Genomic DNA, 17,706 nt, shown 5'->3' with positions numbered 1-17,706 from the left:
CTTTTTTTTATGTCGTTGTGGTTTGTTCCCTGCCACCCCCCAATTAGTAGAGATGGCATCTTTTTAATGGTACTTTCTGTGGTAACATCAACCAGCCACTCTGAGAAGAACAGCTGCTGTGATAATTCTTTGATGAGGGTTCTCTTTGCAGGAATTTAAGTGGTCCTGAGGACAGGAGAGTAATTTTTCAGCCTCAACGATTCCCTGATAAATCTGTTAATAACTGAATTGTATTTCTGTCACTACATCCAGTAAATACTATGTGGAAAATACCTGTCTTAGTTATGCATAAGAAGAATATCTGTTGGAGTCTCTTAAATATCTTGACCTTTTTTTCATAGCTGTTACAGATCTCAAAAATTGCTTTTGAGAAAAAAATCTGGTTTATGGACCTAAGAAATTTTGATAGTGTGTTGTTTGATAGTAATAACACTTTGAATATTTATTGTGCCCTTCAACAGAGGCTAGTATGCCACTCTTCCTTCCCTACCTGCCCCTAATATCCCTCAAAAGCTCGGTGTTATAGATCAGACCAGAAAGAAGCAAAGCATTTAAACTATTTGCAGAAGTCTTGCATTGTCAGTGGCAGAACTGAGAATATAACCTCTCTACATGTTGTTTGCTTGAATGCCTTTGGCTCTTGCTAAAACGTCTCAATAAAGTTATAATTAGCTGTGGCTTGCATTGCCATGAGCTGCAACAGCATTTATCTGCCGTGGAGTCATGTTCAGAAAGGTGCAAAATTCTTGGCTGTCTCTATAAGCATCAGACATTATGTCTGCTGTGACCATTTGCAGTTGAATGTTCTTTGATCCATGTGAAAGGTTTGTGTTAGGGGTGCAACAACTACAGCATGGCTTTTAGAAATTGTACATGTATGTCTGAAGGATGAGCAGCGTTAATTAAAAACTGGTTCTGTGCTCCTTCTGAAGCCTTTTGTTGGCCTATATCTGGAAACATTTAACCGAGTAATGGAAGTATGAGGTTGGGCAGTTTCACTCTCTTGGGATAAAAATGCAGAGCTCCTGACTGTACTTTGCTAGTCTTCAATAGAATGTAAATTTCACTGTTAGATTATCCACTCTCCTGGGAGCCTGTGTGGCAGAGGACCTATTTTGTATGGGGGACTTAGTATCCATGATTTTTTTGCTGCAATTCATCTTATTTCTTTAGGGTAGACTTTAAAAAAAAAAATCTTTAATTTCTTACCTGCCATGATATTTAAATACATCAGATACTCTATACTATAATATTACCATGCTTGGCCTCTGCTTGGTAGTTGTTGGCTAGTTAAGTTATCCCCTCTCTCCAAAAATCACCTTGAATGTCAGTCCCACTGTGATTTCCTATCTTCCTTTTCGTCCCCTCTGGCCTTCTTTGTATTTTCTTTTTCTTTTCCTTGTACTTAATTGCATGGAATTGAATGTGATATTTAGGTAGAGTACCTTTCTGTTGCAACATGTGATGCTTGTTTGGGTGACACACCTTCAAGTTTATACCACATACACGAATTGGCAGGCCAGGTCTCTGTTCTTAGTTACTGGTCTAGGACCACCTTCCAGTGTATTTGTTCTTACCAGGTGTCTATTTTTCTTTTCATGGCAAATACTCGTGCTTTCTCTGATTATCAAATTACTTCTCTTGAAGATATTGTTGCCTTTATTATATAATCTTCGATATTTAGTATGTATGCAAGTATCACTGTAAGCTATGTATTTCAAATAAGAATGAAAACAGATTCATAGGGGGTTCCCCTAGATATTTGTCTGCAGATTACACATTTCACTTCTTAATGCATGCTTTCTGATTATGGTGCTTTGACATCTGCAATTTGAAATAATGCCCTGTGAATTCACTGGAATAAATACTAACATCAGTAGCTTTATTATCACAAACCATGTTTTATAGAATGATCATATATTTTCATTTTCTGCCTTTTGAGAAATGAGTAACTTTGTTTCTTAAGTTCTTCTAATAGCTGCTTTGGAGAGTTGACATGAAAGGCTTTCCTATTCTGCAAAAGCTTTCTTTTTCATTTTTTTTTTTTTTTTTTTTTTTTTTTTTTTTTGACTGTGCTTCCAAGGCATTTCAGAGTTGTTATTATGTTTTGGACAAGATCATCTAAAAATAGTGAAGAGTTTGATCAAATGCATGTGCAGGACAATGAAATCTGTGTCTTTGCTGGAGGCAGCCGGAGTTTAAACCGTCTCCCATATTGGTGCTTTGACTTGCCTCTTCTGTCTGGTTGGGGGTGATTCTCTGTTGCCGATGTTATTTCCCTTTTAATTAACCGTCTGCCACCCCTGGGGAGGGAGCGATGGGGACTCTAACCCCGCGGCTGGGACCCCCGCAGAGCCGAGTGCTGCCGATGCATGTCCTTGTCCCAGCAAGCAACAAAGCTGTTGAGCTCTGCTGCTTCTGGGCTGGATGAGCTTGGAACGCTTGTGTGTGTGTATAAATGTCCCTTGTTTTGACTAAAAACGTTGTCTTTGCAATCAATGCATATGCTGCGATTGAAACTTCTGACAAATGTTTTTCTGGCAAAAGTTCGGATTTGCAGGCTCTGACATTTCTCCACATTTTACAAACGCTCTAAATTCCAGCCGAGGAATTTTCTAGCTCTTGTCCTTTGCACTACTGAAATTTTCGTTTATGCTGATAACTGTTTCTGCATAATAGACTGCTTTGGAGTAGTGGGAACCGATAGGGTTACATAAAACTTCTATTTCTTGGGTAATCTTTCCTTTGAAAAGATTTACAAGGAAATTGTGGTGAATGGGTAGATAGAATATGCTTGTCTTTCCACAACTTTGTTAAAAATATTCTTTAAGATAGTGCTAAAAAAAAAAAAAACCCACCCACTCAAATGATGGGAAGAGTTAATGAAATGAGATAAAATGTGGTTAAATGCTGGCAAACAACTGTAATAGAAGGAATGTGATGGAAGTAACAGATAAGCACTTGAGGTTGGTTATGGAAGTCAGATTTAATAATGTTGGCTTTCTGGGCAGGGGTCAGGAATGGTGACCTTCCCTCTCACTGCTGCTTTTCTGAGGCAGGAGGCGGGCAGTGAAACCAGGCACGCTATGTGGTAAGATTGTGTCCTTGGAGATAGGCAAGTTAAAGTAAGGAGGAGAAGGGGCAAATCAGACAGATGGCTGTGGCTATTTATAGTGTGGTTTAGGACATTTGTTACTTGATTCAGAAATAGTTGATATTTACAGTTTGGCTTTTAGATAACGATTCTCTTATTGGATTAAGTTTCTAGTTAAAATCCATTCTGATAACTGAATAATCTGAAAACATTGTTCTGAGAAAAAGTAATGGATAGTGAGTTTATGAAATCAGTTGTTAATGGAAAACTGCTAAGGATTACAATTTTAAGAAGTTTTGTATAAGATTTTCAATTATGATGATGTGAGTCAAATCTCTGAGGTTCTCCGTGAAGGATGAATTGGCTGAAGTGCTGTAGCTGTGGAACTCCTCAATAAAATATTTTTTTCTCATAAGGCAAATATTGGAAAGAAAACATTAATGAATGTTAAATCACTCTCCACCCTAGAAGGACAATATTTTCAGCTTTATTCTTTAAATGCATCAGATAAATCAAAATAAAGGCAGAAAAAAATATGCCTTGGTTACAATACTGAGGTGTGTTTATTTGGAGATGATGATGCCAAAAGATTCTGGCGACTACCAGATATCCTTTCTTTTGCTAAGTTTTCTTTAGCAAACTTCCTAGTTGCCAAATTGATTTGAAGCAAAGAGGAGCTTCAATACTCCTGCTAACTGTTTGCTTGTATGCAGGTTTGACAGCTAATCCCAGTACACTCATTGATAAGATATCATAGCTTGATTTATTTAAGACAGGTGGAAGAATGGGAGTAAATGTTCAGTGAAGAAGGAACTGCGTTATAGAAGTTTGTAACTTGTTTTAGAGAAGCAGAATGTTAATACAAACTGATGAGACTTGTTCTTTGCAGGTCTGTACCTGTGGTGGGTTGTTGGTTTTTTTTGGTAGTAATTTGATTTTTTTAAATATTTTTTTTTTATTAGTTGTGTAAATGATCTGAGCATTTCTCAGCATCAGATGTTCCCGTTCTTCTCAAATCTGTTACGTCTGTAATTTAGTTTTAACTCTAATGAAAACGTATTTCTTAAATGGGCCTAACTCTTTCAGCAGTGTTGCTGTAAATATTTGACATGGCATGAACAGACAGTTTTGCAATGTTACATTGTCTCCTAGTAGTCTTCAAAGCTTACAAACACTTTTCACAGAAAGCTGTTCTTGAAAAAAAGAATATTTTCTAATTTTCATGATTTACTATGGAATTGTTGACTTAAGCAAAAATGGAGTAAGTCGTCATATGCTAGGAGGAAAACTTTGGATTTTGATTTCAAGTTACCATATGATGAAATATCCTGTCTTTGCTAGTGTGCATTTATAATTTGGATCACTATCTGTCCAACTGATATTGTAGCCCTCCGTTTCTTGTTAAAAGTCTTGGAGTCTGTCAGTTTTATTGCATCAGGGTTATGTAACTTTGCACAATTTGAGCAAGTTGGAAATGTAACTCAGCCTTTTTTGATGTTTCAGTGTACACTGAAACTTCATTTACCAATTCTAAAACAGGCTGTGTAAAATTGCCCAAGGAAGATCACATGTGTCTCCAGAGAATTTTTGTTCATCTTAATTTAATGCTAAAAGAAGTAAGGCTGTACAAATGCCAGGCCTCAACTAAAACTGATAGCCATTTTTTAGAGAGAATAGGTATAGGTCAGCAACATACTCTCATATGTGGCTTTACAAGGCTGCCAGGCCTTGTCAAGTCCTCCTTTCTAAGGTCCTTAGCTAAAAAGTGACAAGAAATGACTTAGTTATACATGAAGGGTTGTTATGTGTTTGATTTTTAAATGGTGAGAAATTCTCTGATACTTGAAACGGGTCATCTGAATAACTTTGGAGCGCTCAGGATTCATGCTTTGCAGACAGCGACAGTGAAAATACTCTTTAAGATGTGAAATCAAAGGTTCAGTTTGTTACAGTGACCTGTTCTGTATGCATCTCTATATGGATTTATCTGGAAGATGTTCTTTTCCTATTTGAAAAGAGCCTACTGTATGCTAACTAATATTGAATATGTTGAAAACAACCCAGTAACAAAGAAGTTCAATTTAAGATTGCGGTGTGGAAAGACTGTGTTTTTTCCTGCTCTTAGCCAGGAATATTTCCCTTCAGGGCAGTCACATAGGACAAGATTGCAAAAACATTGGAACAAAAATGGCATGCACAATATTCATATCCAAACGTGGAAACAGGAGGTGAGAACAAAATCGGTTATTTCTGTATCTGTTTCAGTTGATGTCCTAGTCAGTTCAGGGTGGTGCTGCATGCTTGAATGTAAGGAGTAGCTGCTCCTGCCTGTAGGAGGGAGAAACAGGAGTGTGCTGATTGCATTTGGAAGTGCTTGTGTGGTTAGGTCTGGTTCCTTGCTCTTTTTGTTACCAAAGCCAAATCTAAAGACCACCCCCAGATTTGTTCTCCCTTGTCTTGCTATACCCCAAGTGAGTCATTCAGGCTGTAAACTTCATTGTCTCAGCTGAAATGTGGGCTGTGAGTCTATTTATCAGTCCTGGTGCTGACTGCTGTTGATGCATTTCTGCCTTTCTTGTACAGCAAATGGAAAGGAATTATATTTGAGCATTGCAATTTGGACCCCAGCTCATAATATCTTATTATTTTGTGACATTATCGTAGTGTTGCTTATATATATGTTTAAAACTTGCTTTCTTTTTGTTGTTATGTTGCTCTGCATGGAGCATGCTCCTGCAACTAAAAAAACCCCAAAATTTCATACTGACCACTTAAGTATACTGTAAGAGTGACTGTAGGAATGAAGAATGCTGAAAACGGTTAAATTATCTGAATATAGATTGTTTGGCTAACTTGGCAAGTATTTTGATGTTTGCAGTTGTTAGAACAGTGAAAGGCAGCACTGAAGAGTGGATAAAAGACTGGCTATCTGAAGAGACATCTGCCTAGTAAAACACTTCAAACTGCAGCAAGAAAAGTCTTCCTGTTGGTTGAGATGCTTAAATTAGTATTCAGAGTATTGCTAAGAACAAATAGCTAAATAATTGTTGACTCGGGATCATCTGTTAGGAGTTTTGAATTCAGTGATAAGAGATTGTTTTTCAATTAAATTAAGAATGTAAGTAAATGGCTTTTTTAACTTGTTGGGGTTTTGTTAACCCCAAGTTAAATCTGTGATGTATTTAGGATGTTTGGGGTGTGTTTTTTTTTTCAGGGCTCATCTCTGATGCTAGTTTCAGAACATCTCTCAGAAGTACAGCAAAAATAATTTGCCAGTAGTAAATTGTGCTGCTGCTTAGTTCCATGAGGCACTGTCATTCAGAATGAGCATGCAGGTGATAAATGGGATGATGATATTCTGTGCAGCGTGAAGCTATATAAGCCACAGTGCCTGCCACTGGTTTTCAGCCTGTGGCTCCACTTCAGCTTTGTGTTATCTTAAATGGCTACAGGCACTTAGAAAAGCTTCCAAGCCTCTCTGGCACAGAATGCCAGTAGATTTGTGTTGAAATGTTAATGGTGCCTGAAAATTTGTTTGCCAGTTGTACTAATCATTGATATTTTCCTTTCCCCCCTTTACTATACTTGCTTTTTATCTCTTCTCCTCTTACCTCCTAGGCATACCTACACATATTTACAATTACAGTCAAACATGTAATGCTTCAGTGAACCAACTCTAATCTAAAATACTGAGCACCCCAGCAGCCTGCAGAATCCTGGCAGATCTTGATAGACCACTGAGAACAGCTGTTCAAAGCTGATTCATCTGTATATGTATTTAGTTATTTTATCTATCTACATGGGTTTTTGCAACACTTTTCTTGCAGTCAGTATTTTCCCTCATTCATTATCTTTTTCTTAACCTGTGAAGATGTTGTTGTTGTATTATGGAAGCAGTATATACAGAATAGTGTGTCTTGGTAGCTCTTTGCCAAATGATGCCTGTTGGCCTTGAAGTGCCCATAAATTTGGAGTGAGATTTATTTTAGATATACAAGATAAATATTGTAAGGAAAATAATGGAAAGTTTTTTTTATAGTTCTCGAATCTTAAGCATAAAAAATAAATAAATCACCTTTTAACTTGAAATACTGAAAATGCATAATTTTTTTAGCAGCCATAGTGTTGTTTCTTTTTACACTTTTTCCATTAAAGGTAAATATTAATTTCTTGCAGTTTTGTAATGTCAAAGTGTCAGCCTAAAAAGATGGGCAGTTGTAATATACGTTTTTACATCCTTGTCATGGTGGCTGCTGATTCCAAGAAGTGCAAATTATAGTTTTAAAACATTTTTAAACATTAAGCAATTAAATTACTTTTAAAAATATTGATAAAATTTGGATTGATTAAGATGCCGTTTCATTATTTGACTACATTGTTACAGCTGCTAAGCCTGTATTAGGAAGTCAGCAGCATTTTATAAAAGGTTGTTTCTAACTCAGTGCTATCTAAAACATTGCCTCACCCCTTTGTCCGCTTCACAGTAATAAGATCGTAGAGTCTTTTGGGAAATTTCTTTGAAAAAAACAAGTGGTGTTGCTCATGAGAACTTTTTTTTATAACATAATGAAAGTTATTTGAAAAATCTCTTGGTAAAGACATGGAATAGTTAAGATAGCTGCAGTGCCATGAACTTAGACCAGATGCACATGAAGATGATAAGTTATGTTGCAAAATAGCAGTGGAAAAACCTGCAAAAACTAGACTAGCTGAAATATACAGTTCCAGTTATCTCTTTTCTTAATACTCTCTAGCTTGTTTTTGTTTTTCTTTGTTTTCTTTGTTTGTGGGGTTGTGGGGTATTTGTTTTGTTTTCTTTTGGGGGAGGGTGTGTGTGTTACATGCGTTTATTTTCCTTCTTACTCCCTTTATTTTAATTCACAGCTGATCTGTAGTACAGTAACCTGTAGTATTTAGCCTGGAATAAACTTGAGGCATTTGCTGCCTTTATTCCTCTCTGTGGAGCTGGCAGGGCTGGGTGCTTTATGAACATGATGCACCCCACCCATAAGGCAAAGAACAATATGAGGTTTTGTGTGATTCCTGTAGGCGGTTTGGAGATTTGCAATGACTAGTTCACAACCTGATGCATTTTAACCTTATTAGCTTAGAAGGTCAGTTGTCACAGAACCTGTTTTTTTGCATGTATTTGTGAATTCTTGGCATTTTTGGCTGACCTTCCCAGGGTGGCCAAAGTGCAAGTGTAGAACAGTGTTGCAGATCATTAATTTATTGATTATTACATTCCCCATTATAGAAAACTGTAGCTATACAGTTTGCCTTTACTTTCCATTGTGTTTAAAAGCAGATGCACTATAAATGTGTGCACAGACATTTAGACAGGTGTGGGCTCAATACTGTAACTGGGAATGATGATCCTGAAGTTATCGCTGTATTGTTCTAGAGACTGAGAAAATACTGCTAGATCTCATAATTTCTCATTTTGGGTGTTTAAATTAAATGTTTTCAGTTTTCATATGTATTACGAATTGTTTCATTTATGGTATGAACATTTAGGTTTGTTTGCATGTTTTCAATTAATTGCCAGCCGTTGTAAAGAATTAATTCTGCTTGTGACAGTTGGATTGTTACAGTATTATTGTTAGCATAAAACTTCAGTTACACTGTCTTACGTGCATTGGAAATAAACTTGAATATTATCCCTAAGAATTTCTTAAATAAAATTGAGCTTACATATATAAGTGATGTATTATTGTCTATTAAGGCTGACTTTATTGCAGTTTTCCATTACTTACATAAATGAGGGTTAAGGGTTGCTAATATCCTGTGAGAAAGAGTGGGAATAATCCTCTTACTTTTTGTATATTATGAAAATGACCAAATGTAAGCATTCTCATTTTCAGAGCCAGAATGTCTCAAAAATAATGAGTATTCCATGTAAGGATGCTATTCAGAAGAAGAACATGAACAAACTATACTAGAAACTGCTCAGCCTTTGAGGGGAGAGCAGAATCATTCTTAAGCCCACTGGTGCACTTCTCTGTTTCTTGATTTGCCAGTAAGACTACTGATCTGTAGTGTACCTGACTATATTAAGCTTGTGTAGTGCTGGAGGGGTGACTGCTCTTGGGTTGTGAATTCCATTTTGTTGTTGCGGCATGCTTTCTGTGTAAGAAACACAAAGATTTTGTAGAAGTCCAGAAAGAAGGGAAAAGTTATAGGACATCAGTAAGAGCATTGGCATACCACTGACAATAAAATATGTCCAAAGAATCAATTAGTATTTCGTCCAGTGCTCTTTATTCTGTGCTATGTGTGTGATTCCACACATCCAAATGCCGGGTTCTACACATTGGCCACAACAACCCCATGGAGTGCTACAGGCTGTAGACAGAACGGCTGGAGAGCAGCCAGGCAGAAAGGGACCTGGGGGTACTGGTTGACGGCTGAATATGAGCCAGCAGTGTTCCCAGGTGGCCAAGAAGGCCAGTGGAATCCTGACCTGTATCAGGAGCAGTCTGGCCAGCAGGAGCAGGGAAGTCATTCTGCCCCTGTATGCAGAACTGGTTAGGCCGTACCATGAGTCCTGTGTCCAGTTCTGGACCCATCAGTTTAGGAAAGATGTTGACTTGCTGGAAGGTGTCCAGAGAAGGGCAACAAAGCTGGTGAGGGGTTTGGAGCACAAGCCCTATGATTAGAGTCTGAAGGAGCTGGGGTTGTTTAGCCTGGAGAAGAGGAGGCTCAAGGGGAGACCTTATTGCTCTCTACAACTACCTTAAGGGAGGTTGTAGACAGGCGGAGGTTGGTCTCTTCTCCCAGTCAACCAGCAGGAGAACAAGAGGACACAGTTTCAGGCTGTGCCAGGGGAGGTTTAGGCTGGAGGTTAGGAAGAAGTTCTTCACAGAAAGAGTGATTGGCCATTGGAATGTGCTGCCCAGGGAGGTGGTGGAGTCACCATCACTGGAGGTGTTTAGAAAGAAACTGGATGAGGCACTTAGTGCCATGGTTTAGTTGATTAGAGGGTGTTGGATGATAGGTTGTACTGGATGATCTCAGAGGTCTTTTCCTACTTGGTTAATTCTGTATTCTGATACATGCAGCCTGCCAGGGGCTGTGAGGAGGAAGAGCACAATTCTTTGTCTTCATGTTGAATTGTAAGATGTAGGTGCTTCAGCTCCAGGGGTAGAGTTAGCAGCATTATTTTCACTAGTTTATGTGCTCGGGGAGATTCTGGTAACAATTTTGAATTTTGTTTCTCACATGGTTAGTTAGACAAGCCCTCTACCTGAACCTTGACTCTGCCTATTTTCACATGAAGGAGTCATAATGTTTCTTAATCTAATCCATTTATGTATCTCTCTCATACAAAAGTAACCTTCCAATTCTACTGAAATGTTGTGGGTTTGTTTTTTTTTTTGTTTCGGCTGCTACCAGTGGAAGATTATTTTTACCTCAGTTGTTAGCATGGTAATGCTGGTTCAACCTTTGCAGTACAGCAGTGTATGAGCCAGGCCATTTGCCAGTGTGCTGGGTAAAAATGCTTCATTACAGCTGGTTTGGTCAGTTTGCTCTTAGGTAGAAATTGCTCGCAGGCAGCAGATCACATCATAGGTCACTTCAGTCTCTGTGCTGATGGCCTTGGATGATCTTTCTTGTTCCAGTGAAATGAATCTTTATATCATGTTCTACTATTCTTAGTATTGTGCTTTGATTTTTCTCTCACTTTTTGGCTAGAAGGGCACTTGTTTATTTCTGCTGGGTCTATGTAGAGACAAGAAGAGAGGAAATCACTGTCACAGTGTACTAGCTAGTATGTGCATTATAATCTATATGTCTGGACTGTTACTGCAAACTAAGTTGCTTGAGCTGTAGCTGAGAGGGATGGTGACCTAGGTGACCTAACAGGCTTCTTGCACAGTTAAATTTTTCATTTTAGGAAATGCAGGCTCCAGCATTTCTTTCTTCTGTGTCTTTCCTTAAGCCTGAGTATAAGCAGACGTTAGAGTTCAATTGTAGTTTTCTGTTCATCCCAGTTTGAATATTACGTGAGGACAAGCTTGATGACAGCATGACAGAGGCCTTCCTTTTGATTCACCTGAGGTTTTTTGGCAGTCAAATGCATTTCCCCCATTGAAGGTGAATACTAACTTCATTGGAGAGCAGCCAGTGTTTTTTCACTTGTGATAAACTGGCTGCTCTAGTTGATGACTGGGTGTTTAAGGATTCTTCAGGTGTCTGTCAAGCTGTTTACTGGCTGTATTTGAACAGTGAAATTCTGTCAGCTGGTGTTATGTTTTAGAGCTACTGCTATAGGTGGCCACAAGCAAATGGTCTTTTGCCTGTGCCCCAAGATTCAACTGAGTTAGTTGTGTGAATTTCCTTCACAGTTGGTGAGGAGAAAATAGCATTTAGAGACACCTTGGTCTAAAAATCTGAAGTCAAATAAGCGTCGATATCCATTAGCTAAACTATCTAGAAACTACTTGCAAGACTGTGGCATATGAGTAGAGGATACACCTTCTTGTTTCTCCCTAGCTTTCCCTAGAGATTGGTGCAGGCTGAAGAAAACTGCTTATAGAACTGCAGTAGGTTATTTATAGAAATGGAAGGCCTACTGGTCTTCATGGTCAACAGCGATGGTGTGGACTGGTTGCCTCTCACTTGTTTGGACTTCTCAGGAGACAAATGAGATGCTTTGACATTTAGCTTCAAAGATGGCAGAAAGCTGATCCTGAAAATAGCTAGGGGCTTGTAATGCAGGCTGAGGCATGAAGTGACTGCCCATAGGTATTTTGGTCTAAGAGTGTATTCATGAGTTCTGAGAGCACAAGAACCTGCCCCTTATAATGGACTTAATTTGAACATGAGGTACAAAATCCAGTAGTTCTGCCTTCCTGATTAGGAATTAATATTATGTCTTTACTATCGTGTTCTATTTAAAGATGTTTCACAGGCAGCTAGGTATTCTCTGCTGGAATTTAATGAAGGTTAGGTATTTGTTTTCTACTTGACTTCTGTTTGCTTCTATACCATTTCTCGCCTCATCTTCCTCACCAAAATACCTTTGCGTGTTTTCCATTTTTTTCCATTCTCTTAATTACACTATTTCTGGAGAGCTTTCGTTAACCTGTTTTAATAAGTATTATAATTAATACTTTACAGTGTATTACAAACAGGCATTTATTTTTCTTTTAGCTGTACTTCATGCTGTACTTAGTTCTTTGACCAGTATAATGTATTTAACATGTATTTAAAGAACAACACACCAGTTATGTAACTACTTCAGTTAGTGAGCAGAAACGTTTACCTCTTCTGCTGCTTATTGTTGGTAAATGCTTTTATCTGCAAAAGGATTTTTGTATGCTTATTTGTATCTATTCTTTCTCCTCTATTGAATGTTTAGCCAAGAAAGGAAATAAACTATGTCAAATAAACTAAAATTGCTTTATTTTTCTTTTTATCTGTAATGAGCATGAAGTTTGGAAGGCTTATCTATGCACTGTTTTGTCTAAGCATTTAGTATTTATGAAACACAGTGAGCCAATTTCTTTTGAACTATACAAATAAATTTTAAAATAAGTTGGGGAAGATACACTTAAGAGCTCTGAATGGTTTTGAGGAAGCGTATTCTAAATTGAACACTTCCTTTTGCAGGCCCAGATTGCCTTTCTTCAAGGTGAAAGGAAAGGACAAGAAAATCTGAAGAAGGATCTAGTGCGAAGAATCAAAATGCTGGAATATGCACTTAAACAGGAAAGGTACACTGCATTAGTGATGAGTACATGATGAAGAAATTCTGAAGACAGATACTTTCTTTTGCCTTTGTATTTGACAAAACTAAGAAAGATTTTTTTCTGTATATATTCAGTTCTCAAGTTGACAAATATTAAAGTACTAAATATCTGGTAGTCTAAATGTCTGTATTGTGTTACAAACAATAACCAAGATAGTGTGGCTCCAAAGACGTGCAAATAAAAACAGTGGCTGATTAATCTTGAGTACTTGGTAAAATTCCAACCAGCTCTATCGATAATACTTCAGAATTACAGTGTATTCTCATTTTTTGTTTGAAGTACTAGCTTTGTTTAGTACTCTCTGACAACTGAAATCTTGAATAAATCTTCAGTCTAGTAATTACTACTTTTTAATCTTGCTAAGTTTTTAGTCTTTTCAGTGTGACAGACTCCACAGGAATATCTTCTCGAGACTAGTTGTGTGAGGAGTCAAAAAAACCACTTGTTTACTAGTTAAATATCTGTTTCTTTTTTCACAGGGATTGCATTAGTAGTTCCCAGTCTGCTTTAGCATTATATTCTTACATATACTTCCCTATTGTGCTAATACATGAGGCAAACACATTACGCTTTCAAAAATCAAGTTTTTAGAAGTCTTTCTGACTGATTTATTTTAGGACATGTTCAGTTTTAAATATTTTTTAATTAGTAAAATGTCTTTAAAAATTCATGACTAAAAAGTGTATTTATGGCACTACTGCAAAGCAGTTCTTGCTTACATACTGTTTTCCTATCAGATGATTCCTACTTCAAGAAAATATGAATAAAATAAACATATTTTAAATAGTTTGTATTAGTAGAAATAAGATTAGAAATATACACATGCAAGTGAGGAATAGGATATTGCCTCTAAATAATTTTTAAAAGACACTAGTAGTTGTACTTCAGTGTATTGCATTTAGATTTGCTCATATTATGTGGGCTGCTTTGTATTTGAACCATGCTTGCACTGTCCAACTTGTCTCTTTCTGGTAGCATGGAGCTGTGGCTGATTTCCTGGCCAGCAGTAGACTGGGGGCTGCAGTTTTCCTTCCTTCCAAAACTTTAGGGATTTCTCAGAGGAATCCTTAAGGTAGATGCCCTTTTGCCCAGGCATTCTTACAGTAATTAGTTTATATCAAATAGTACAGAAAATTATCAAATATATTGTATACATAATGGAGATTGCTCTTTACAGCTGTGGAAAGCATTGTGTTTGAGGTGTGATTATGGATCTTAGAGTCATTTAAAAAAGAAGCAATGGAGTGTATATTCTTGTGCAGTTGAAGGTATACCCTAAGGTATAAAAATTGAGTAAGATTCCTATTTGAAAACTGAGGGAGCCTTTTCTGATTGCTTAGGGATATCTCTAATACTTCATCTTCATAATCCAAATAAATTAGAAACTTATCTGAAATTATCAGAGTAAGTAAATCTATTTGCATGTGCTATCAGAGAGCCTTTGTAAAAGAAAAAAACATAAATCAAATGTCCACAGGGACAGTGACAATGCCTTCCAGTTGCATTCAGTAAAATACACCTAAGTTAAGGCATTTAAATCCTAAGGTAGCAGTCACTGTCATTAAGGAAAACCATCTGGTAATTTCTTAATATCAGTTTTTATGTAGGTATCTTTCAATCTTTCAAAGGTTGTCTTTTTTCCTGCAACGTATGTTATTAGTTGGTTAGTCAGGTCACTAGGCTACAATCAGCTGATCAGATCCAGTTTGACAGCTTCAGTGTGGGTTTGAACTGGGTTTTTTTAAGTAAATGTGATGCTTGTGAATGGTGTGTACTGGACATGGCTATTTATAAGAGTTTGTGGTTTTAAACAGCAGTGTTATGTGCCAGTTTCTGAAGAAAGAGTCTTGTATTTCTGCTGGAAATGTCTCTCGGCAAGTATTCTTGCTTGATACTTAAAAGAACAGCCCCTACTGAGCTTGGAAGCACTGCTGTCTTTCCCAGCAGTTTTCTTAAATCAGCCATTGGCCAGGTCAGGCAGTAGTCAGTTGGCAGGTTTTTTCTACTGGGGTCTCTGTGCTTGAAAATAAGATCTTACAAGGTAGAAGGAAAACCTTTTTGGTCAGGTTAGGGTAAGATTGGTATGGTGTGAAGGAGCCAAGTAAGCATTTTTGTCTTTATTTCTGCCCTGGCCTTTCAGTGTACCAAACCTGTCTTAGTTAGATGAAATAAGTTATGAGTTAACAAGACAGAGTATGAAACTGTGGCCCAAGGTAGTCTGTGTTTGCAATGCCCTCAGGAAACCACGAGCAATAAATGAACAACATTTGTTTTCTCAGATATAAGCTTTAAGAGCTGCTGTTCTGTATAGAAGGTGTTCTGTGTGGTGGGGGTTGGTTGGTTGGTTTGTTTATCATCAAACAAATGTTTTGAAACGGTTGTCAGTGTTCTCTATTTCATTGCACTTGCATAATATTGTAGTGGGTGAGGTAGAAAATAAGTTTTACTTACGCATTGTCATGTTTTTTTCCCCACAAATTTAATGTTAGGTGTTTGTTAGTAATTGTGACATTACCTTGTTGCTGCGTGTATAGGAAGCTCAGTTATTTCTGCTGAGGAGTCTAAAAACACTGAATAGCAAAGAGTTCAGAAGGAAGTGGATAGTAGTTAAGCACAACCATCTATTCAACAGCACTTTTGGTGTATTTTTGCCAACATCCAGTAGACTGCAGTGTCAGGCTGTTCACTGTTGAGGATTACTTTTTATTACTATCAATACTTGCTCCACCACCAGTAAGTTGCATTGTTTCCTCTGATTTTCAGGAGCTAGCTGAAAAGTAGTAGTTTCTCTCAAGTACATGTCCTGTTTCATCTAGTCTAGCTCATTTCCTGTCAACATACTTTAACCAAAGAACTGGACTTCTGAGCCACGTCTCCAGAAATGCTTGATTTAATTTTATGTTGTTTTCTGCACTTGTGTGTCTGATCAGCATAAGGCTGGCGCCTTCTCCCCTGGGTAGAATATCTTGCCGTGCTGTTCCTGGCAGTCATTTTTGTTTATGTCTGTTGGTTTGGCGGCAGCTCCCAGATCTTCTACGGATGTTTTGGCATGCTCCCTCAGCACAGCTGGATCAGATGCTTCAGGTCTGGCGACAAATATTTCCGAGAAATAGTGGCCTTCTTCGATTGGGATCACGCTCGTTTCTGTGTGAAGTATTCAGAATAGTTTTACTGCTCTCAGTCTTAGAAAATTTAGAATCATGAAAGTTTTAGCATTTCCCTCAGCAACTCCCGAAATGTTGAGGCAGCTGTGTTGAATGTCTCCAAGTGTGTAGTTTAGAGAACATAATGCTAATCAAAAAAAGAGAACTCTAGTGAAGTGCCAAAGCCAGAGCAGTAGTAACATTCATACTTACCTGAATAAGAATATCTGCTTGGTAAGGTAGTTTCAGAGCTTCAGAACAGTTTTCTTCCAAACAACTCAAAGGCTAGTTTTCAGATGGAAAATACCTTTTATAATGTTGCTTCCTTCAGCTAGTTTTTTCATTTTTCAGTCTCTGCATACTGTTAATAATTCAGATGTAATTTCTGAAGGTAAATCATCCAAGTGGAACATGTTTCAGACACTACAGGCTTGTTTGTGATTTGTTACCTACCTTCTTCCCCTGCCCCAAAGCCAGATGTTTTTTACCAGGTGATACAAAGGTTGGAGAAACTTTGATTTTTATTTACACTTACTCACAAAAAAATACATGTGCTTTTTCTTGTGATAGTAGTAAGTAGTATCTCAGTGCTGTGAAATGTCAAGTTCAATGTGAACTGCAGAGGGCCAGTTTAAGGCTTTTAAGTGGACTGTGTTTTTTGCAAAACCGTTGAAAATAAGCATGGCAGGTAGACAGGAGATAATTATTGTGGAAATGGATTAAATATAAACATGCCAAGTGAATAAATTGTATTCAGAATTTCTATGGAAAATAATTTAGTTTTCTATTGCAAGAACTTTCATAGCCTTTGGCAATATGTGTAACTGAATGGCCAAGATTTCTTTCTGCTTTTGGAGTCTGAATCATTATGTTCAACTCCTTCCTTAGTGTGCTTTATAAAGATGATTTGCTTTCACATCTGTGACATTTTCAGTTGTACCATAAGGCAGTTTTGAAAAAAAATCTCATACTTGCTGCTTAAAGAAGTATAAAAAGTGCTTGCCTGATGGATTGTCAGCTATCTATATTGTTTTAAAAAAATATTCCTTTGAACTGTAGAGCTGAAGGCAAGTTCATCAGGTCAAGTACTCTGACATGGTATTCATTGTTTCTGTTTCACATCTTCTAACTGATGTCTTGCTCAGATACCTGAGTTTATGCTGGCTGATTCTAATTAATTCAAGTTTGACTTTGGTGTTGGGTTTTTGTGATTTTGTGCCGGCAAAAGTCTGTGTTGTTTTTGTTGTTGTTTTTACTTTCTCAGCAATATTTAAAATAATAGTTACTTTTGGGAGTTTTCAGCTCTTCAGTTGCCTCTCTTCGCTAGGACATGGTATTTTGGCTGCATGTGTAGTTCTTCTGCCCTCTGCCTGTAGTGTACAAATTTAAATCTTCTGAAAGATGAAATCTTAGTCCAGCTTAGCCTTAAAATTGAAGAATCAACGGTGTACAAGATCACAAGGTTGTCCTCTTGAAACACAGAAGGATAGCAAAGGCCTAAAAACCTTTTGCATGATGAGAAGGAACCAGTTAAAAAAGCCTGCTATAGATAGCTTGTAATGTCTATAGAACTTGTTTGTTCTGGGCCCCTCAGTTTAAGAAGGACATTGAAACACTTGAACGTGTCCAGAGAAGGGCAACAAGACCTGTGAGGAGAGGCTGAGGGAGCTGGGATTGTTTAGCCTGGAGAGGAGGAGGCAAAGGGGTGACTTCA

General features: G+C 37.6%; 1 protein-coding gene across 4 annotated transcripts in view; it reads left to right on the top strand.

Annotated features, from left to right (window-relative positions):
• Positions 1-17,706, top strand: part of STRN (striatin) — a 79,224-nt gene that overhangs the window by 1,338 nt on the left and 60,180 nt on the right. For 3 of the 4 annotated variants that reach the window (XM_068156193.1, XM_068156199.1, XM_068156208.1), the window contains exon 2: positions 12,710-12,813. In XM_068156193.1, the coding sequence (XP_068012294.1) occupies positions 12,710-12,813 (104 nt within the window). Of the gene's footprint in view, positions 1-11,901; positions 11,924-12,709; positions 12,814-17,706 lie in introns of those variants that run through there. The other variant, XM_068156220.1, reaches the window with a different exon arrangement.

This window comes from Melanerpes formicivorus, unplaced genomic scaffold, assembly GCF_026170545.1.
Source record: "Melanerpes formicivorus ecotype bairdi unplaced genomic scaffold, bMelFor1.0.p_v2 SCAF_2, whole genome shotgun sequence".
Classification (NCBI taxonomy): Eukaryota; Metazoa; Chordata; class Aves; order Piciformes; family Picidae; genus Melanerpes; species Melanerpes formicivorus.
Note: the sequence above shows the minus strand (reverse complement) of the source record. Positions and strands in the feature narration are given on the sequence as shown.